General features: G+C 35.8%; 1 protein-coding gene across 3 annotated transcripts in view; it reads left to right on the top strand.

Annotated features, from left to right (window-relative positions):
• Positions 1-24,202, top strand: part of Polq (DNA polymerase theta) — a 102,744-nt gene that overhangs the window by 27,214 nt on the left and 51,328 nt on the right. For 2 of the 3 annotated variants that reach the window (XM_077794741.1, XM_077794735.1), the window contains exons 9-12: positions 961-1,173; positions 12,526-12,668; positions 14,171-14,375; positions 14,593-14,735. In XM_077794741.1, the coding sequence (XP_077650867.1) occupies positions 961-1,173; positions 12,526-12,668; positions 14,171-14,375; positions 14,593-14,735 (704 nt within the window). The remainder of the gene's footprint in view (positions 1-960; positions 1,174-12,525; positions 12,669-14,170; positions 14,376-14,592; positions 14,736-24,202) is intronic. The other variant, XM_077794744.1, reaches the window with a different exon arrangement.

The following is a 24,202-nucleotide window of genomic DNA, read 5'->3' as shown; positions in this document are numbered from 1 at the left end:
TTAAGTAAACTTGTTTGTTTTATTCTTATTTGTCTATGTAGTGTATAGTACTATATAAAGGCTTTTTTGAATCAAGTAAATTCAAAAATTATTATGTTTCTATACTGTTTCCTTAAAATTTAGAGTATGCTTGCTACTTTTATGCCATCTGAATGTATCTTTTTGTCTCAGAGTACTGAAATATTCTCAGAGATATCAAAATCAAATTTATTTTAGAAATTGTGATAGAGCATTTGGAGAGGGCTAGAATGTTTAAAATCAGAGATTATGGCAGTCATTGAATTAAATAACTTTTTTTCAGGAAGTGTTCTATCCATGATCATATGTGCTAAGGATGTGATAAAAAAATATATAGTTTCTACGGTTGAGAATTTGACCTTTTAAACTTATTTTAAGTATTTATCAGTACATATATAAAATGGTAATTGTTATGTGATTTTTAATCATGATGTATACATGTACGTATAATACACCTATGTATATATCATGATACAAAATTTAAAATAAATTTTACTAAACCTACTAAATTTATTTAAATTTTCTAAAATTTAAAATTTATTTTAAAATAAATTTAAAAGAACACCCAAAAGAATAGGGATTGGGAAACTGTAGTATGCTACAAATTTAGCTTGCCATCTGTTTTTTTTTAAGTTTTATTGGAACACTATCATGCCTATTTGTTCTGTGTCTGTTTTTATGTGACAGTGGCAGGGTAGAATAGTTACAACAGAGTTTACCTATTCTGCAAAATCTAAAATATAGGAAAAATTTGTTGACCCCAGATCTAGAAGGTATAGTAGGGGTGGCAGATTATGCTCTTAAATAAATAGACTGATGATTTTTTTTGTTGTAACAATAGCTAAAGAAAATCTTTAGAGGCTTGTATATTGTTTTAAGTTATCAAGTATATTTTCATTATATGTTAATAAATATGTTTTTGGAACCCCCTTTTCTTTTCAGGGCTTACTTTTGAGGAGAGAGATATCATTGAAGGAGCCTTTCGTCAAGGTCTCATTCGAGTCTTGGCAGCAACTTCTACTCTTTCTTCTGGGGTGAATTTACCTGCACGTCGTGTGATTATTCGGACTCCTATTTTCAGTGGTCGACCTCTAGATATTCTTACTTACAAGCAGATGGTTGGTCGTGCTGGCAGGAAAGGAGTTGATACAATGGGTGAGTTTGAATTTAATTGTAGTAGCATTACAAAAGGACAGTGTCAAACTTGAAATTTTGACTAGTACTTGGCCCCATTTCTCATTGTACTGTTTCTTCATTATCCAGTGTACTTGGACATGTCATCCTTTTGGATTCACTTAATATTTATAGTGAATGTCAGTTACAATTTTCACATATTGTCAACCATTGGTTTTCTACTAATGTAGAATTAAGATTTTCTTTTGTAGTATATACAGTGAAATGATTCAGTGTTACATAAATCAAGATGATTTCTTATTACATTAGCTGGGACATGATTTTTAGTTTGCAAATATAGTCTACTCTTTTTTAAAATCTTATTTATTTTTACTTATATATAATAGTAGAATGCATTACAATTCTTATTACATATATAGAGCTCAATTTTTCATATCTCTGATTGTATACATAGTATACTCATACCAATTCATGTCTTCATACATATACTTTGGATAATAATGATCATCACATTCAACCATCATTAATTGAGACATGATTTTTAGTTTGCAAGTATAGTCAACTCTTTAATTCTAATTAATTTTCATAGATATTAATTCTATTTAGGTATATGGTCTCAGAAATCAGACTGGGATTTTAAGAGCTGAGAAGCATCCTCACACTTTTTGAGTAGGCATTTTATTCTTTTTTTAAGTTTATTTATTTATACATGACAGTAGAATGCACTTCAATTCATTGTACACAAATGGAGCACAATTTTTTACTTCTCTGGTTGTACACAAAGTAGTCACACCATTTGTATCTTCATACATGTACCTAGGGTAATGATGTCCATCTCCTTCCACCAGCTTTCCTATCCCCATGCCCCCTGCCTTTCCCTCCCTACCCTTTGCCCTATCTAAATTTCCTCCATTCCTCCCATAATCTCCCCCCACCCCCATTATGAATCAGGATCCACTTATCAGAGAAAACATTCAGTCTTTGGGTTTTTAGGATTGGCTTTCTTCACTTAGCATGATATTCTCCAACTCCATCCATTTACCTGCAAATGCTATGATTTTATTCTCTTTTAATTCTGAATAATATTCCATTGTGTATATATTATATACCAAAGTTTCTTTTCCTTTGTTTTTTTTTTAGAGAGAGAGAGAGAGAGAATTTTAATATTTATTTTTTAGTTTTCGGCAGACACAACATCTTTGTTTGTATGTGGTGCTGAGGATCGAACCTGGGGGAGCGTGCTACCGCTTGAGCCACATCCCCAGCCCATACCACAGTTTCTTTATCCATTCATCTATTGAAGGGCATCTAGGTTGGTTTTGGTTCCACAGTTTAGTTATTGTGAATTGTGCTACTATAATTATTGATGTGGCTGCATCCTTGTAGTGTACTATTTTTAAGTCCTTTGGGTATACAATGAGGAGTGGGATAGCTGGGTCAAGTTCCAGGTTTTCCAAGAAATCTCCATACTGCTTTCCAGATTGGTTGTACCAATTTGCAATTCCACCAGCAATGTATCAGTGTGTCTTTTTCTCCACATCCTCGCCAACAATTATTGTTGTTTCTCTTCTTAATAGCTGCCATTCTGAGTGGAGTGAGATGAAATCTTTGAGTAGTTGATTTACATTCTTTAATTGCTAGAGAGGTTGAACATTTTTTCATATATTTGTTGATCGATTATATATCTTCTTCTGAGAGTGTCTGTTCAGTGCCTTAGCCCATTTATTGATTGGGTTATTTCTTTTTTTGGTGTTAAGTTTTTGAGTTCTTTATATATTTTGGAGATTAGTGCTCTATCTGATGTGCATGTGGTAAAAATTTGCTCCCATTCTGTAGGCTCTCTCTTCACTGATTGTTTCCTTTGTTGAGAAGAAGCTTTTCAGTTTGAATCCATCCCATTTATTGATTCTTGATTTTATTTCTTGTGCTATAGGAGTCTTGTTAAGGAAGTCAGGACCTAATCTGACATGATGAAGATTAGGGCCTACTTTTTCTTCTATTAGGCGCAGGGTCTCTTGTCTAATTCCTAGGTCCTTGATCCACTTTGAATTGAATTTTGTGCATAATGAGAGATAGTAGCTTAATTTTATTTTGTTGTGTATGGATTTCCAGTTTCCCCAGCACCATTTGTTGAAGAGGCTATCTTTCCCCCAATATATGTTTTTGACTCCTTTGTCTAGTATGAGATAACATATTTATTTGGGTTTGTCTCTGTGTCCTCTATTCTGTACCATTGGTCTACAAGTCTATGTTGGTGCCAATACCATTCTATTTTTGTTACTGTTACTCTGTAATATAAATGTAAGGTCTGGTATATTGATGCCACCTGGTTCTTTCTTCTAGATAAGGATTGCTTTGGCTATTTTGGGTCTCATATTTTTCCAGATGAATTTCATGATTGCTTTTTCTGTTTCTATGTGGAATGCCATTGGGATTTTGATTGGAATTGCATTAAATCTGTATAGTGCTTTTAGTAGTATGGTCATTTTGACAATATTAATTCTTCCTGTGAGTAGGCATTTTATATTCCACTTTTTCCTCCCGATTGGTTCTGGCTCTGAAAACACCCTTTCAGTTTCTTATCTTGTACTGATAAACAATGATATTACCAGCAGTCCATACAAAAGTTTTTGACTTAAGCAATGAAGAAACTGGTTTCAACTAAATATCAAGAGAGGAAAAAAAATATTATTTTGAATCTGCTATACCATTGAGATCATTTGATGTTTTACTAAATTGTTAAAGAAACGTAGGAAGAATATTCTCTGTTATTTCATCTTTCTCCTATAGGAATGTTATACTATATATGCCCCCCCAAAACAAAAACAAAAACAAAAAAAACCCATCAACATCAAAAAAACCAATAAAAAACTTTGCAACTACTAAAGAGAAATTAAGAAATCCAACAGAGAAACAAAATGTGTTAATGGAAAAATAGGTGGGTTATTTTGGGTACTAAAAGCTGAGTAGATACTGAGGAAGTGACTTTTAGAACCACCCAATTTTTCACATGAACTCCCCAACTATAGTTGATTCTTATTATTTACAGATTCTGTATTTGTGAAATTCCCCATTTATTAGAATTTGCTCAGAAATCTGGGGCCTTATTTTATTTTTTATTCAGAATTCTGGGGGTTTTGCAGATATATACAAAGCTGCAAAAAATCTGAATCTTTGCAAGTACACTTTTCTGCTGAGGTCATAAGTCTGCCTTCTTCCTTCAGCTCCTCTACTGTAAATAAACATTCTTTTAGGGTCTATTTAGTGCCACATTTTAAATAATTTTATGTATTTTTGTTTAAAATGATTTCTAGATATAGTGTTAAACTTCTAGCTAGTAATTCCTTTCTGCATTAAGTCTAGATGTACCTTCTAGAAAAATATTTTAAATTAGCTTTGTTCAGGCATGAGCTATAGGAGTGTTGTCAGTAAGTGCAGTTAATAAATCAATAATATTAAATAACATATCTTTAAGCAGAGACGGATGAAACAAGGTTTAGTGTTCAATGATGAAAAGGTTGTGACTTTTAGTCCTAGGCTCACAGGAAATTCCTCTGTTCTCCCTCTGTGCAATGATACAGAATTTCATCTTTTGGTGACTCTATAGAATGTAACTACCACAGATAACAAGAATTGACTATGATTTATTGGTGACTGGATTAGTTAGAATGTAAATTTATTGCTATAATGAAAGTCAATATATGTAAATAATATAGAATTAAATTCTTCCTCCCTCTCTTCCTTCCTTCCTTTCTTTCCTTTTTGTTACTGGGGTTTGAACCCAGGGGCATTTTACTATTGAACAATATCCCCAGTCCTTTTTAATTTTTTTAATTAATTTTTTTTTTTTTTTGAGACAGAGTTTCAGTAAATTGGTAAGGGTCTTGGTAAGTAGCTGAGACTGGCCTCAAACTTGGGATCCTTCTGTCTCAGCCTCCTGAGAAATTAGTTTCTTTCTCATAATGGTTTGCCACCTGGGGTTGATATGCTGGTGCAACGTGTTAGACACTTCGTCTTTCATTTTGTTTTTCCAACAATATAGTATAGTTTCTATCCTTTGGCACAGTCTCTTTCATCATTTGCATTTGAAACATCAGGAAGAGGGAGATGAGGAAATAAACACATGCCCAGCCTTTAATGGGTACCACCTAGAAGTTGCCTATAATATTTCTCCTCACATACAGTTAACCAGAACTTAGTCATATGATTATATTCCCCAATTGTAAAGGGGCTGGGGAATCTAATCTTTAGCTGAGTGGCTGTGTGCTGGACTTAAGGGTTTTATTAAAGGAAGACTGAGAGGATGGGTATTTGGACACAACTGTCATTCTCAGACCCAGCAACAAATGACTCATTTTACAATCTCTGAAGGATTATTGCTCTGCTTCTTTTTTAAGCCCTAAAAATTTTGATGATTAAAAAAGCTTCCAAATTATTAGATTTCCCTTATGATAGGTATCAGAGAAATTTATCCTGTTTTTCTCTCATTTTACTACAAATTATGCAAATGGTATGTTTTATAAGGGTGGGGAAAAAAGTAAGGTACTCCTATTCCTAATTGCCTCACCCTACCCTTCTCCAAACTGGTTTCTCAGTAGATTCACAATTCTAGAGAAAGAAATGTAAGTCTTTTTTTTATGTAGATATTCTTCCTTCCGGTCCAGAGGGCCTTTAAGTTAACAAAAAAGATAAGGAGGTCTTATTTACCTTAGCTTGTGTTTATCATATGAAGAACAATTGGAAGATTGGTTCTCTGGGTTAATTATGAAGCCTTAAGTCATATGGTATTACATCAGAATTAAAAATACCTTAATAACTTCATTTTTTAATTCTTGAAGTCTTTTGAGCTTTTGACCTTGCATTCCTATCAGGATGGCATATAACTTGCTCAGAACTTTAAGCAAGTAGGGAATGTGGGAATATGATGTTTTATATTCACCATGAAGATTTAAATGCTTAGTTTCGCTTTTCATACTGTGTAGTACCTTTGTAACTTCTGTGCATTTCATAGATTGTTATTAACATTTCCTGGAGAGTATATGGCATTTTATTTAGATAACATGGTGTTTTATATAGATCATCTGTAGATTATGTGGAATCTTCCATTGTAGGATGATGGTGCTTTGTGTCAAAATAATGATTTTCAGGGTCAACAGTCAGTAATAAATGTTTGATTTTAAATAGCTTCAAGTTCCCTCTTGTGGTATAAATGAGACCAGACAAGTGGGAGTAGGAACCTGTATAAATATATATTGGCATTTATTTGGACATTTTCATAAATCTTGCCCATCCTCCAAAAGGGTAGTCCATTTAATTAAATAAACTAATTTCTCAGGAGCCTGAGACAGGAGTATCCCAAGTTTGAGACCAATCTCAGCAACTTATCAAGACCCTCAGCAATTTAATGAGACCCTGTGACAATAAAATAAAATAAAATAAAATAAAAATAAAAGAACTGAGGATATGGTTCAATGGTAAATACCCCTGGGTTCAAACCCCATTTCCAAAAAAGAAAGAAAGGAAGGAAGGAAGAAAGAAGGTAAGAAGAATTTAATTCTATCTTGTTTAAATATGTTTAAATAAATTTATATTCTAACTAATCTAGTCAATAAATCATAGTCAATTCTTGTTATCTGTAGTAGTTACATTCTATATTTAAACAACTCAGTAGCTTATTATTTTACTGCGAATACTAGTTAGCTCATTTTGTAGTGCTTCTTCCTTCAGCTGGGTTGTTTTGTGGGCATACAAAGAGTCAGGTGACATTTTATTCATGTTTATTGACAAATTTTAATTATTACTTTTTTTTTTTGTATTGGGGATTGAACTCAGGGGTGCTTTGCCACTGAGTTATATCCTATATCTCACATCCTTTCTATTTTTTAGTTTGAGACTGGGCCTCCTATGTTGTTGAGGCCGACCTTGAACTTGTGATCCCACTGCTTCATAGTTGCTGGGATTATAGATGTGTTCCATCATAACTAGAATAATTGTATATCTTTATAGGGTACAAATTGATGCTATGATATATGTATAGGGAGTGATTGAATCAAAATAATTAGCATATCCATCACCTCAAATATTGATACTTCCTGTATAACTAAATATTATAAACTTTGATCCACATCTCTCCATTTTTTCCACTCCCAGCCTCTAGTAACAACCATGCAGCTCTCTGCTTCTTTGTGTTCAATGTTTTTAAATTTTAGATTCCACGTATAAGTAAAAGATGTGGTATTTGCTTTCTGTGCCTGAATATTTCACTAGCATAATATCCTTCAGGTTCATCCATATTGTCACAAATACCATAATTTCCTTCTTTTTAAAGGCTGGATAGTATTCTAATGTGTACATATGCCACATTATCTTTATCTTTTTATCCATTGATGGGCACTTATGTTCATTCCATAACTTGGTTATTGTAAATAGTGTTGCAGAAAACACAGGGATGCAAGTATCTCTTGATACACTGATTTCAAATTTTTGGCATACAAACCTAGAAGTGGGATTGCTGAATCATATGGTTTTTGTATGGCTATGTTTTCTATTGTATTCTGCAATTCAGTCATTATATTTTTCATCTCTAGAATTTATATTTCTTTCTATTTTTTTATTTCTTTGTCAAACTTCTCATTTTGTTCATGTACTGTTTTCCAAATTTCATTTAATTTTTATCTCTGTAATCTTGCAGTTCATGGTCTTTCTTAAAAAAATATTTTGGATTCTTTGTCTATTATTTCATACTTCTCCATTTCTTCAGGGTCCATTGTTAGAGCTTTATTTTCTTTTGGAAGTATGATTTGCTGATTCTTTGTAATTCTATGTTCTTGTCCTGGTGTCCATACTGAAACCAGATTTTGAGATAAAACTCACTTCTCTACTTCTTTTGGTATGTGGAGTCTGTGTAAGCTGCAGGCCTCTGCAGCCAAGAAAGCCCCTTTTAGTTTTAACAGCTAATCACAACAGGGTATGCATATTGGCATCAGCTCTGAAGGCAAAGCTGGATTCTCCTCCACTATCATTGAGTGGTGTGTTGCTGCTTTCAGTTATTGCAGCTCTAAATGGGTGCTAGGCTCTAGCAGCTCTAGCAGCAAGGATTTTGTCTTGCAAATCTGAAGAATAAAATTCACATGACAGTGGAAGGCCAGAGTGAAAGGAGTAGGATTGATTTAAGAATGAATAGAAACAGAACTCCTGCAGGGCAAGAGGGGAACCCCATAGGGATTACTGCCTGAGTGTGCTAATCTAGAGGTTTATGTAGCACTAGGGTTCACACTGTTGGTTCAAACTTATGCTGATCAGAATTTGGAAAAGAACTAACACTATTGGTTAAACCTTGAGCCTGAACTTCCATTCAAGTTTGTTCCACTTCTGTGTTGTTTTCTGATTGCCTTTAGCTCAAAATAATCTTTATGCTCAAGTAGCAAATTTGGGGGTAGCATATTCTGACTTCCTTCTATCCAAAGTTCTGTTTTTCTACAGCTTTCGGGGAAGCAGGAGATTGAGGTTGTCTGATTGTGCATGCTTGGGTGTCTGGCTGTGGCACTGTGTGGAGCAGGCATCTGCACTGGGCCCAGGCCAGGTACGAAAGGTCAGCCAGCACCCCTGGCTTACCTAGCCTCAGGCCCCAGAGGGTATGGCAGGCTTCATGTGGCCAGGGCCAGTGCTCTAGTCCACCTAGCTGCTCCTCCACAGCTCTAGGATAACTTTAAAACTTGTATGGAAACAGCCCCTTCTTTATAGGTGTTCTTCAGAAGGGATAGACCCTTGCTAATTAGTGTGACCTATGATTCTGTGTGAGCCAGCTGCTAGTGAACCCAGGTAATCAGAGCCTGCTTTTGGGTTTCTGCCTGTTGATTTAATTTCAAGTGGGGCTACTGACTCAGCTTTGCTTTTGAGTCAGAACTGTCTGAACTCTGTAATTAGGGAGAGTTGCTGGTTGGACATTGCAATGGACTATGATTGGAATGAGTCCCAGGGTGTATTTCCTGGCCAGATGGTACCAAAATTTGAGATCTTTAGAGGCCAGTCTTGCAGGCTGGACCTTGATGTTAAGCAGAGTTGCTGCTCAGTCTGGATGGGAACAGCTGCTATGCTAAGAAGTGCATAGTCAATGTTTGTCTTCCTGCCTAGATAGGACCTTGAGTTGTGTTTCACAAAGCACTGTTAAAAGTTCCAGGTGTGGCAGAACTAGTCCTTGCTCTTTGCTGAAATGTGCTGTGGTGGTCCTCTCTCTCCCTGTACAGAGTCTTGGATCTGGCATTGGGGTTAGACCTGGATGTTGAGAGCCACAGTTTAGTCAGAATGACGCCTGGCATTTTGTTAGAGGGAATGGTTGAAAGGTGACCCTGCTCCAGGATTAGGGCGGCTCTGGGATTAGGGCAGATCCTGTGCCTGCTATTTTGGAGTTCCCTACTTTGGAGTTCCCATTGAGTTCTCCTGGGGTTCTGGGAGAATTGGCTCCAGGAGCCTGGTGGAGGGAGTGTGTTCCCGGGAAGTGTGTGTAGAGTGCTGGTGAGAGTTCGGGAATAAAGAGTTGCTGTTTGAACCTACAAGGCTTTTTGGCAGCTCGGTTATTTGTGCCCAGTCAGACTGCGGCACCTGGAAGCTGGCTATCCAGGGATCCAAGCCAATCGGAACTTCCTACACTACTTCTGAGTGACCAGTTCATAGCAAGCATTGCTGTTGTGCACAGTAATGTTGTTGGCTGGTATTTCTAGGCAGGTACCCCTGCTGGCAGGTACACAGAGCTTCCACCAAGACGTGCCTGCTGGTCACTGTGAGCTCACCTCCTGTTTTGTTTCTACCTGACCCTAGGTGATCTAGGTGTAGGTGGGCTTCTTGGGATTATAGTGGAATGCTAGGAAGCTACATGTCTGCTTCTGATTCTCTTTTCCTACTATAGAAACCATGAGTCCTAGGGATGCCTCTCCTTTGGCACTGTGATGACCTTTGGACACTGTGCTCTGATGTAGTCAAAATGAAGTCATTTATCTTAGTTCTGTGTGTGTGTGTGTGTGTGTGTGTGTGTGTGTGTGTTTTGCTGGGGTAGAGGGAGGGAGGCTGACAGGGTAGGATTCTGTGGTCATGTAGATACCTCAGGTTTATTTTCAAGTTTGGAGGTCTTCACAAAGGATCCTTTCTGGGGAGAGGGAATGGGTTGGTAGTGAAACCTGGGAGCTCCTATTCCACCTGTTGTGTCTTTTTTTTTTTTTTTTTTTTTCATAATGGCACCTTTCTTTTTGTAATTATGTCTAGATAAGTAGTCAATGATTATCCAGTTTATAGTCCTTTCATTTTATCCTGTCATTCTCAACTTGGCAGTCAGTGATAGGAAAGCATCATCTGTACATCTGTACTTTTTCTGCCTGGTATGGTTTGGATACAGTATCACAATGCTGGTTTTATTTAGAGGATAAACAGTCAATCAACAAATATATGAAAAAATGTTCATCATCTCTAGCAATCAGAGAAATGCAAATCAAAACTATTCTAAGATATTATCTTACTCCAATCAGAATGGCAGCTATTATTAAGACAAACAACAATAAGTGTTGGCGAGGATGTGGGGGAAAAAGGTACACTCATATATTGCTGGTGGGACTGCAAATTGGTGCAGCCAATATGGAAAGCAGTATGGAGATTCCTTGGAAATCTGGGAATGGAACCACCATTTGACCCAGCTATCCCTCTCCTCGGTCTATACCCAAAGGACTTTAAATCAGCATACTACAGGGACACAGCCACATCAATGTTTATAGCAGCACAATTCACAATAGCTAAACTGTGGAGCCAACCTAGATGGTGTTCAGTAGATGAATATACACATGGAATTTTATTCAGCAATAAAAGAGAATAAAATCATGGCATTTGCAGGTAAATGAATAGCATTGGAGAAGATAATGCTAAGTGAAGTTAGTCAAGCCCCCAAAAACAAATGCTGAATGTTTTCTCTGATATAAGGAGGCTGATTCATAGTGGGGTAGGGAGGGGGAACATAGGAGGAATAGACAAAGTCTAGATAGGGCAGAGGGGAGGGAAGGAAAGGGAGGGGGCGGGGGTTGGCAAGGATGGTGGAATGTGACAGACATCATTATCCAAAGTACATGTATGAAGACATGAATTGGTGTCAACATATGTTATATACAACCAGAGATATGAAAAATTGTGCTGTATATATGTAATAAAAATTGTAATGCATTCCACTGTCATTTATTTTTTAAAAAATCAATAAAAAATTCACACTCATGCCCTTCATTTTGCTTATTGAACATCTTATTTAACTGTTGCTTTTCCCATATCATTGGATTCAGTTTTTAAAATAATTCTTTACTCAATTATCACAATAACCTAAAGCATTTAGATTAAATATTATAATGTGACTTTTTAAGATATTTATTTATAAGTGTTTTTGAATTTATTTGTATTCACTGTGACTAGTAATTTGTATTTGAATTTTACTTTATAGTTTTTAAAGTATCTCTATTACCTAATAATTACTAACAATAATGGTTGGTCCTTTAGCTGAAGGAAAAGAGCTATTTCTGTATTAAGTTAGGTTCTACAGCTGGGGCCTGCTAAATAATTGATAATGGATTACCTGGAGAAAAGGCATGCAAACTTCATTTGATATTGATAATTTAATTTTTATGTGCATGGAAGCTTTCATGGAAATGAAAATCCTGCAAGGCTGTTAGACCTAGGGTCTTATAGTTTACATGATATTTCTCCACAAATTGTGGACAAGTGAAAAGACAAAGGAAAAGGTGTTTGATCTTCTTGGGACACTAAATCAGGAGAAGATTATATATATAGGAAACTAATGGCAGAAGTTTATATAAGTAATATTTGTTTGTACAGACCTGTCTCAAAAAGGACCTTCTTGGTTGGGGTTGTGGTTCAGAGTGCTTGCCTAGCATGTGTGGGGCACTGGGTTCGATTCTCAGAACCACATATAAATAAATAAAATAAAGATCCATTGACAGCTAAACAATAAAAAAAAAAGGACCTTCTGTCTCCTATGATAAGGGTTCTTCTCTTGGTATGGGTGAGGAGAGACGAAACATATTCACAAAGGGAAATTTATGTGTTGCTTTAGGCAGACTGGGAGAGGACAAAGCATTTTCTCTGTTTTCTGATTGCCTTTAGCTCAAAATAATCTTTATGCCCAAGTAACAAATTTTAGGGTTGCATATTATGGTTTCCTTGTATCCAAAGTTAAAGAAGTAAAAGCATTAGATATAATGCTAAGACTGTAACAACCATTATCATCTTTTACCTCTTTTTAAACAACTAAGACCAATTAAGTTCTCTTTATCAGGTATCTTATGGAAATGTGTTGGGGTTTTGACAACCTATGGTTTTTGTTTATAGGTGAGAGTATCTTAGTTTGTAAGAACTCTGAGAAATCAAAGGGCATAGCTCTACTTCAGGGATCTCTAAAACCTGTTCGCAGCTGTCTGCAAAGACGAGAAGGAGAAGAAGTAACTGCCAGTATGATACGAGCTATTCTGGAGGTAAGACAGGGTTCAAAAAACTACCACTTGGCTCTTTTACACCTATGTTAACATGGTAGCATTTTAGTATGTGAAAATCTTTTTGTTGTTGTTGTATGAGGAACTGAACTCAGGGATGCCCTCCTGCCTCAGCCTCTTGAATAGCTGGGAATACAGGCATGTGCCTCTGTGCTAATATATGAAAAATCTTGTCTCTCTTTCTCTTTTTAAATTATTTTATATTTTTAGCCTTCCCAAATCTGAATTTGTAGGTGTTTTAGCTAGTGCTCTATCAATTCACTTCAAAATAATAATTAAAAACTAAATGCCAGATGGTTCTTTTCACTTTTTAGATAGTCTTTATTGTTTTTTGAAGTTAAAGGTAACAAAAAATGTACACAGTTCCTCCATCTCGATCATATCTTATGACACTAAAATAAAATTATGGTACAACTATATATGATTAGAAGTTTACAATAATACAGAAAAATCTCAACAATATTCAACAATAGTACAGCAAATTCTGTACAATAATACAGAAAAATAAAACCTTTTTTTGCTCAGATTCCTCAAAGGTAACCCCCTGTTGAGCATTTCAAGTTTGATTCAGACATGTTTTTTGTGCTTGTATCAGCATGCCTTGGTGTTGCTTTCAGCACCAGTACTAGTGATATTGGTGCCTCTATGTGAATTCTTTTCTAATCAGTTTGGGGAAAAAAAGAAAATACTTGGTAACATAGAGTCAGGAAGGATATCCAAAGTGGACACATTGATACATTGCTGAAACTTTTTTGGAGAGCAATTTGGCCTTACCTGCTAAAATTGAAACTACATATACCCATTTGCCTAGCAGTTCCACATCTAGGAATTTTATCCAGGAATATATTTGTGAAATTATATTAAATTAAATGTAAAAAATATTTTTATAGCACTATTAGTTAATAACAAAAAAATGGAAAAAACCAAGATACCATTAATACGAATTTTATGGCAAAAGATGCTTTGTGGTCATTAAAAAGCTCTGTGATGATATGTGTCCAATAAAAAGTAAAAGAAGGCAAGAGACAAATTTGTATATATAATAAAGTAGCTATGGGTAAAATAATATCTGCAATAAGTGACTTCATGTTTTCTTGCACCTATTCCCACCTTTCTGTGTAGGAAGTATTCAATAGTAGCATTTCTCCTATGTGCCTTAGAGGAAGGATGAAAACATTTGATTTGGTTCATGGCCTTGAACTATCACTACCTCCTTCATGTGTATTGTTAGTTCTGAAATTTCAAATGGATAATGATTCATTTATTTTTGTTTATAAGCAAATACTATGTCTACCTACCTTGAGGGAAAACTTTTCATGTTGTTAGCAGGTACTATCTATATTTGCAGTGTGTGATAATTGAAGAGAGTTAATAAAGAGTATCTAAGATTCTGAAACTATTTTAAGAGAATAAAATCTCTTATATTACGAAGGCCTATATATCTTATAAAAAATTTACAGAAGTTTTTAAACATTTTCTATCAGATAATAGTTGGTGGTGTGGCAAGTACATCAAAAGATATGCAGATGTATGCTTCTTGTACATTTTTGGCTGCGACTATTAAAGAAGGGAGGCAGGGAATTCAGAGAAATCAAGATTCTGTCCAACTTGGAGCAATCGAGGCCTGTGTGATGTGGCTTCTAGAAAATGAATTCATCCAGATTACAGAAGACAGTGATGGAACAGAAGGTAAATATGAGTTCTCAGTTAAAATTTATTCACTGTTTCATCTTCTACTCACTTTTCTGAAAATCTTGCTTATAAATTTCTGCATGTTAGGCAAGATTCTGTTTGTAAAATTGATGAGAGCTGCGAAGGTTAATACAGGAATATAGAAAGACAATGTTTTGTTTTATTTTATATTATTTTTAACATTTGCTCCTGTGTTTCTTCACTCCCAAACCAGGAAAGGTATATCGTCCAACACATCTTGGTTCTGCTACCCTTTCTTCATCACTTTCTCCAACTGATACCTTAGATATTTTTGCTGACCTCCAAAGAGCAATGAAGGGTTTTGTTTTAGAGAATGATCTTCATATTGTCTATCTGGTAAGTTCTGCCTTTTTAACTTTTATATTTGTGCAAATTGGAAGGAAAAATAGTAAAACCTTGGAGCATCAAAAAACACTTAGGGAACATCTTGTCTGTTTTCCTTGATCAGGTTAGTAGTGGTGGGAATAGCAAAGAAAAGGCAAGGAGAGAATTGTTTTAAATAAGCTAAATCTTCAGTGACCTTTTAGTTTATTTTCTCCAACCTGTTTAAAAAGGGATTTGAGATAGTTTATAAAAAATAATTTATTTTACAACATGTAAAAGAAAAGCAAAAAACAAGGGATATCAGAAAATTAAAGATTAACATAATACAAAACTCATGAAGAGTTAAAGAGGCATGCTGTTACATCATATACTCGTGTCAAATTTGGTTCTGAACTTTCTAACAACTAAAGGAGAGAAACTTGATTAGTCTCCATATTAATAAAGTAAAATGCATAAAATTGCCTAAGAGAAATTTAGTCCTAAAATAATACTTTGGGACTCACAGTATTGATAAATCTCTATAATAAATGCAGAAAGGAATTTTAAGTTTATTTATATTATACCATCTTCCATTAGTGTAACAAAGATTTTGATAAGAATTGTAAAGTAGAGTTTGAGGCCATATTTTCTAGCAAGAGCTTGATAATTAATTATTTTTATCAGTTAAGAACAGATACAAGTCAGGTGCTGTGGTGTGAGCCTGTAATGCCTGTGGCTTGGGAGGTTGAGACAGGAGGATTGTGAGTTCCAAAGCAAGGCACTAAGTAACTCAGTGAGACCCTGTCTTTAAATAAAATATGAAAAATAGGGGCTGGGGATGTGGCTCAGTAGTTGAGTGCCCCTGAGTTCAATCCCCAGTACTAAAAAAAGAAAAAAAGAAAAAAAAAAAAAAAACATATAACGTTCACTTTGGTAAGCAATTCCGGAGAGGTAAAATTGAAATTTTTGAAATTTTTGTTAGAATGAAGAAGGCCTATCGGGGAGTGTACTTTTAAAACACTATATAGTGAGTAGAGGGGAACTGTCTAGATAGTGTATTTTTTCTTTTCACAAATATACTTAATAAATGGATAATAATGGGCTATGGACAATCAATGGGCCAAAAGTTCTGTGTTCTAAAATGTGTCTGGGAAGATTCTCTTAGCAGGCCTTACCAATCATCTACCATGGCCTTAAAAATAAGTTATCATACAGTGGCCAAGTTTGTGAGGTTTAGGGTCAGATTGCCATAATTTGACTATTGGCCTCATCACATATACCTTGGATCAATACTCAACCTCTCTCAAGATGCTCTTTCCTTATTTGTAAAATGGAGATAGTAATAATACCCACCTTGGAGCTGATAGTCTTTGATGAATGTTTGACATATTAGTAAATATTTAATACATTTTATCTACTTTTTTTTCTAGTAAATTCTCTATAAGCATTATGTAAGTCATTTGTCAAATCATTAATTACTCCTATCCCTCTATGAAATAAAGACTGTTGCTAGGCATTGGAATGCTGAGTGCTTATGGCTAGCAGACTCCTGTACGTCTCTTGCTGCTTGAGTTGTATGCCCTTTAAGAGTTAGTTTCATTTGTTCTCAAACTTGTTCATGCCAATTTATGTCTGTGAAAATTAGGCTGAATGCAAATTACTAAAAAAAATTGCTGATTAAATATGTGAGTCGGATAACCTTAAAAGCTCTGAGAAAAACTTACAAAGTATAGAAAAAAACAGGATACTGCTTATAGATTATTTTGTAGTTATCTTTTTATGTATTTCTAAATTCACTTTACAAAACAGAAGCTAGAGTTCTTAAGAGTGAATTGTGGGTGTGGTTTAACTAAGAAAACTATGTTAAATTCTAACAGATCTTAGAAGGTCTTATAAGGAAGGCTTGATCCTAGCTCAAAATATTAGCAAATAAGTATACATTTATGTTTTAGGTTAAAACATTTATACTTTGCATATTCTGTTTTATTTTTTGAATATTTAAAACATGTATATGATTCAAAGGTTAGAAGTATATTAAAAGAAATAATCAGAGAAGCCAGACTCCTGTATCTCCAACATGGTCTTCCCACTCCCTTCGTAAATGACTGTTTTCATCTCTCTCTTTTCTTGCTTCATCTTATAAAAATTAACAAGGAGTAATGTATATTCTTCACTTTCTTTCTTTCGCAGATGATGACATCATGCAAACATTGTTCTATACCTTCATTTTCCTTTCCTTACAATGTGATGTATCTTGGAAATCATTCCATATCAATTTATGGAAATTTTTTTATTTCTTAGTTGTGTAACTCTGTTGAATAGGTACAAGTACTGATGTTTATTCAATCAGTTCTCTATTGATGGACATTTGGATTGTATCCAATATTTTGTTATGGCAAATGATGCTGCCATCATACAATGTTTAGTATTTACGAAGGTTTATCTTTGGCACAAACTCTCAGAAGTATGAGATTGCTGGGTAAAGAAAACCACAAGTGATTCTGGCTTTGCATGATTGCCCTCCATAAAGTCTGTATCATTTTCCAATTTGTCAGAGAAATATGATAGAATTTGTTTTTTGCTCAGCCTTATAAAAATAGATTATATTGTCAAGATTTTGAATTTCTGAATGTAGCTTTAACTTACATTTAATTTAAAATGTACATAATAGATTTTATATTATGAGTATATGTGAACATTTTTCATATGCTTAAGGGCAATTTGCTCATTTTTCTATTGCATTTTTTGGTCTTTTATATACTAGGGAGATGTATGCTTTGTGGTGTAACTGGAAAGTATTTTCCTCCTATTAGTCACTTTTTTGTCTTTGCTCCTTGTGTTGTATCTAGAGCATTCTAAAAACTGCAGCTAAAGTTAAGAGCGTTTGAATTAATGAGAAACTCTTTTCTTGCTCTGAGATCAATAAGGAATTCTCTCACATTTTTCTCAAATATAATCCTGTTGAGAGCCACAGCCAAAGGGGCCCCAGCAAACTTCCAGCTGCCAGCAAACTTCCAGCTGCCAGCTGATGATTGGCTCACAGCGGCCCCAGCAACATCTAGCTGATTGGCTCCTCTGCGGTGATGTTCATTGGGCTGTTTCCCTGCCCTTCAGACTGCCAGCTGATGATTGGCTCACAGCAGCCCCAGCAACATCTAGCTGATTGGCTCCTCCACGGAGCTGCTCACTGGGGGACTTCTTTGGCTCCGCCCATGCAACCCAGCCAATGGGCCTCAAGAGTAGGAGGGTTGTGGGAGGTGGAGAGGTTGGTGTGGGTGAGAGGCTTGTGGGAAGCTGGTGGTGGCAGTTGGGCTCTGAGGGTTTTTTCCTGAGGAGCTGTTTTGTTTGGCGTTTGTAGTTCTAAAAATAAAGTTAGTTTCTTTTGACAAGTGGCTCCTGAATTGTGCCCAGCCAGACTGCAGCATCTGGTGGCCCATATGGGGAGTGATTGAGGGTAAGTAAACTGCTCGCCCCTGAGGGCAGGGCGAGAGGATGGGTAGCCATTTTAAGATTCCTCTTTTGTTTTGCTTCACTTTTGTTTTAAGTTGCCTGTCCCTGGAGATGAGTGAGACAGAAGAAAAACCGCTCACATCTGAGGAAAAACTATTTCCGTCTGAGGAACAGATAGGGAGAAAGGTTATAATGATTTTTTGTTGTTCCATTTTTATTTCATTCTATCTCGGTTTTGTTTGGTGTTATCTTGTTGGGTTGTATTATAGTAGAAATATGGGATCAGAAATTAGTAAAAAACAAACCGAAAGAGTGTTAAGTAAATTGTTAGAGGAAGGAGGCATCCCAGTAAAATCAAGAGCAGTCAGGGCATACGTTGATACAATACAAAATTGTAGCCCATGGCTTTTTAAGGAGGAGTTGTTAAATATATCACAGTGGGACCATCATGGTGAAGATTTAAAAAGAATAGAAAAGAAAAGCCCAGGGACTCTGCCAGTTGGCACATTGCTATTGTGGACATTCGTATCTTGTTTGCTTAGTCCAAAGCCTTCAGTTCAGACAATGGTAGAGGAAGGAGAAAACATATTGACTCAAGTAAAAGAGAAGGTCTCTCAAGCTAGTCAGACAGAGGAAAAGTTTCAAGTAAAAGAGAAGGTCTCTCGAGCTAGTCAGACAGAGGAAAAGATTCAAGTAAAAGAGAAGGTTTCTCGAACTAGTCAGACAGAGGAAGGAAGTTTAGAGCAGAAAAAGCCATCAGGGGGAAAGTTACAAAAGGAGACTGCTACTAACACCTTTCTATCACTAGAGGATGTAAGGGTCCAACCAACAGTGCCACCTCTAGAGGAGACTGCTACTAACACCTTTCTATCACCAGAGGATGTAAATGTCCAACTAACAAGGCCACCTCCATATGCTGGGAGGCCCCCAACCCCCGCAGTTGATAGTTGGGATCCTGAGACAGGATCTCAAGTATTAACATGCCCTGTATTTGAGGTAGGAGGGCAGCAAATTTACCAGGGTTCAATTTTCAAAACAGTGAAGGAGCTAAAAGAGGCTATAACAACCTATGATCCTCAAGCACCCTTCACTGTAAGCTTGGTCAAATCCATTAAGAACTTGAACATGACGCCAGCAGATTGGGCTAAAATCCATTAACAACTGGAACATGACGCCAGCAAATTGGGCTAAAATGTGTAAAGCTGTGCTAAATGGAGGTCAATATCTGTTATGGAAGGTTGCCAATCAGGAATTTTGCAAGGAGACCGCTAGGCAAAATGCAGCAGCTGGTTATCCTCAGAGAAATCTAGATATGTTGTTAGGAAAGGTACCTTATGAGGATCAGCAGCAACAAATTGCATATGATCCTGGCGTATACTCACAAATTGCTGCAGAGGCTTGTGGGAAGCCAGTGGTGGCAGTTGGGCTCTGAGGGTTTTTTCCTGAGGAGCTGTTTTGTTTGGCGTTTGTAGTTCTAAAAATAAAGTTAGTTTCTTTTGACATTCTGAGCTGTGCTTTATTTGGAGTTTATCCTGAAGTATGATTCTTTAGTTTTTTTCTTATTTTCCTTAATGATTATCTGCAGTCCCAGCATCCTTTATTAAAAGGTTTATTTATTCACAATGATTCAAGATGACAACTTTTATATACCAATTTCCCATTGAATTTGGGTATATTTCTAATTTTCATCTGCAATTGGATATTTTTCTGTTTTATTTGTTTGGCAACAAACCAATGAGATTATTTTGTGTGGTAGTACCTCTGTTTTAGTTAAAAGCTTTTATCATATGTTTATGTGGTAGGGCTATTTTCCCTCATTGCTTTTCTTTTTCATTGTTTATAGGTATGCTTGTTTACTCTCTAATATAATGTTTAGAATTAACTTGGTAATATTTATTGGTATCATTAAATTTTTAGTATCACTAATAATTATTCTAGTAATAAATTATATAATATAATTAATATAATAAATTATAATAATTATAATAATTATAATAAGTGATGGTAGTATTAATAATTGGTGAGTGATCATGAGGGAGACTTCCTTTTTCTTGTCAAGTTGCCTTGCTCAGGGAAAGGAATGTTTCTCTTCTGTTTAAGTCTACTTTTGGGCTCTCAGGGGTATTTTGAAGATTTTCTCAGATTTTGAGCATTTATTTATTTTTTAAACAGCTTTATTATGATATAATTTACATATGACGTGAATAGGGTACAAATCAATGCCTTTTTATATATTTACAGAGCTGTGCAATCATCACCAACATGTGATTTCAGAACATTTTCATCACCTCAGGAAAAACCCTGTAACGCATCACTCTATATCTAGCAAACCACATTTTCCTCTAGCCTCCTCATTCTCCTCCAGCCCTGGGCAATCATTAATGTATTCCCAGTGGTTTTTGTTTCTATAAACTTTTCCATTGTGTAAATTTTATATAATGGAAACATATAATGTGTTGTCTTTTATGACTGGTTTCTTTTACTCAGCATGATGTTTTCAGGATGCATCTATGTTATACTATCTATCAGTACTTAAGTCCTTTTAATTGCTGAATAACGTTTCATTATGTGGATATACCACAAAAACTTTTGTGTGTGTGTGTGTGTGTATGTGTGTGTGTGTGTGTGTGTATATATATATATATGTATATATATATATATATATTCATCATTTGATGGCATTTGGGTTGTTCCCACTTTTTTACTATTATGGATAATGCTTCTCTGAATATTTGTGTACAATTTTTTACATGGATGCATGTTTTGAATTTTGTTGAATATAACCCTGGGAATAGAATTGCTAAATCAAATGGTAATTCTATTTTTAATATTTTGAGAACTCCAAACTATTTTTTTTCAAAATGGCTGTTGAATTTTACATTCTCACCAGCAAATATACAGTTCCTATATGTTTATATTCACATTAATTCTTGGATCAATACTCAACCTCTCTCAAGATGTTCTTTCCTTATCTGTGTTTTTGAATGTAGCCTAGAGAGTGTTAGATACTGTCATTGTGGTTTGACTAATGATGTTGAGCATCATGTACTCATTGGGCATTTGTATGTCTTCCTTAGAGAAATACCTAAATAAGTCCTTTGCATATCTTAAAATTGAGATGTAAGAATTGTTATGTAGTTTGGATATTGATGGATGATTTGTAAATATTTTCTTCTTTTCTGTGGGTTGTTGTTATGGTTTTGAAATGAAACATCCCCCAATACTCATGTGTTGAAGTCTTGCTTCCCAGTGTATACAGTACAGAGGTGGACCTTCATGTTGGATCATGAGGGCTCTAACCTTACCAGTGGATTAATCCATTTGATGAATTAATCATTTGGACTATTGGGAGGGATTGGAGGTTGTAGGAGGTTGGCCCTTGTAGAAATGACTAGGTCCTTGGTGGTGTGCCCTGAGGACTATATCTTATTCCCTAACTCTTCCTTCCCTCTGTCTTCTCTCTTTTTGCCTCCCTTTGCCATGATGATCTGCTTTACTTCAGGCCAAAGCAATAGATCTAGTCAACTGTGGACACAACCTCTGAGACTGAAATAAAGATGAAATCTTTCCTCCTACAAAATCAATCTTTTCTCCTTCAAGTTGTTTTTCTCCAGGTATTTGTCACAGTGATAAAAAGCTCATGGTGGTTTTTTTTTTTTTTTTTTTTTTTTGCATCAGGGATTGAACCCACAGGTTCTTAACCACTGAGCCTTTTTATTTAATTTTTAAAATATTTGAAATATGTTCTCACTAAGTTGGTTAGGACCTTGCTAAATTGCTGAGGCTGGCTTTGAACTTGCAATCCTCCTGCCTCAGCCTCCCAAGCTACCGGGATTACAGGTGTGCCACTACACCTGGCTGTCTTTTTGTTTTTGATTATGTCTTTTGAGGCATAAAAGCTTTTTTTAAAAATTTTGATGATGTCTCTTGTTGCTTGTGCATTTGATGACATAGTTAAGAATTCACTGAGTAATCCAATGTCAAAAGATTTATTCCTATTTGTACCTTTGAAGGGTGTGATTGTTTCAGCCCCTATATTTGTATGATTAGTTTTTATGATGGGAGTAAAGAAAATGTCTAACTTTATTCCTTACAATGTGCATATCTGAGGGCTCCCAGCGCTGGAGCTAAAACACTATTCTTTCTCTATTGAATTGTCTTGTCATCCTAATTGAAAATCAGTTGACTAGAAAGTGAGGGCTTGAGGGCTGGGGATGTGGCTCAAGCGGTAGCGCGCTGGCCTGGCATGCGTGCCACCCGGATTCGATCCTCAGCACCACATACAAAACAAAAAGATGTTGTGTCTTCCGAGAACTAAAAAATAAATATTAAAAATAAATTTTCTCTCTTTCTCTTTCTCTCTCTCTCTGTCTCTCTCTCTCTCTCTCTCTCTCTCTCTCCTCTCTCTTTAAAAAAAAAAAAAAGAAAGTGAGGGCTTGAGCTGAGGTGTAGAGAGGTGGCTCTATGGTAGAGTGTGTGCTTAGCCTGTGCAAGGCCCAGAGCAATCCTGCCACCCGAATTGAGGGCTTATTGTGGACTTTCAGTTCTAATTAATTGATTGATGTGTCTATCCTTATGTACATGTCATCCTGTTTTGGTTATTGTAGGTTGGTAGAGAGTTTTGAAATAAGGGAGTATTTGTCCTCCAACTTTGTTTTTTCATTTTCAAGATTTTTTTCTAGCAATCTAGAATAGTAAAATATTCTAGATTACTTATATTTCCATATGAGTTTTAGATGATTTTGTATGATTTGTAAATATTTTCTTCATTTCTGAGGGTTGTTGTTATGGTTTTGAAATGAAACATCCCACAATAGCTCATGTGTTGAAGTCTTGCTCCCCAGTGTTAATTTCTGCAAATCTAGCTGTATTTTGGTAGAGATTGTCTTGAATCTGTAGATCAATTTGGGAAACATTGGCAACTTAACAATATTAAGTCTTTGTATCCATACACATGGGTTGTCTTTCCATTTATTTAAATCTTTAATTTCTTTCAAGTTTTATAATTCTTTTGTTAAATTTATTCCTACATATTTTATAATTTTTGAAGCTTTTTTTGTTGCATCTATTATAAATGGAATTGTTTTCTTAGTTTGTTTTTGTATTATTTATTAAAATTACATAAAATGTTTCCTTTTGTGTATTTCTTTGGTGTCCTGTTATGCATTGAATTTGAAATATTATCTCTAATAATATTTTGTTGGGTTTCTTGGGTCTTTCAACATTTTATTGATAGGATTATATCAGCTGCAAATGTAGATAGTTTAGCTTCTTCCTATTTAATCTGGATGTGTTTTATTTCTTTTGCTTGCTTAATCGACCTGGCTAGTTGCCCTATAAAATGTGGAATAGCCATTGTTGGGAGCCATTCTCACACGTGATCGGGTGCCTCCCGTTGAGGGTCTGAGGCACTTTGGCACATGTCGAAGTTTTTCCCGTCCCTCTCCTGATGAGAGAGCCCATCCGTGTGGGGGTGTGCCTGACCACTGACCCCGGGGACCCAATCGCTGACCCTGACCTTGGAGTGCAGCCCCCCCTCAACCTTCATTGGATGGAATTCTCCCCTGAATCTCTGGTTCCCTAATAAAAGGCTACTCCCCGGCGTGCTCGCTCTCTCTTTCCTGCTAGCCCTGAGTAATCCTTGCTGCCCTGCTGGGCGGCTAGAGGAGCGAACCAGAGAGGGGAGCCGTCTCGGACCTAGCAATAGAATTAAGGTAATTGAGTCTTGTGTTTTTATTTCGATCTCGTCTAACTAACTTTATGCCTAGAACCTCATTAATGAAACCACTGCGCAGGCCGCGTGGTAGAAGCCATGGTGAAAGCAGACATCTTTGTCTTGTTTTGTTCTTAAAGGGAAGGTCTTTTACCATCAGGTACGTTGACTGCGGTGTTTTTGCAGATTGACTTTATCAAGTTAAAGAAGTGTTAGATTTTGTCAAGTTTTTTCTTTTTCCTGGATTTATTAAAACCACATGGTGTTTGATTACTGGGTATTCTAATAATTTTGAATTTTTTGGAACAGTCCAAGTTGGTCATGTTGCATAATGCTT

Source organism: Urocitellus parryii, chromosome 2 (genome assembly GCF_045843805.1).
Source record: "Urocitellus parryii isolate mUroPar1 chromosome 2, mUroPar1.hap1, whole genome shotgun sequence".
NCBI lineage: Eukaryota > Metazoa > Chordata > Mammalia > Rodentia > Sciuridae > Urocitellus > Urocitellus parryii.
Note: the sequence above shows the minus strand (reverse complement) of the source record. Positions and strands in the feature narration are given on the sequence as shown.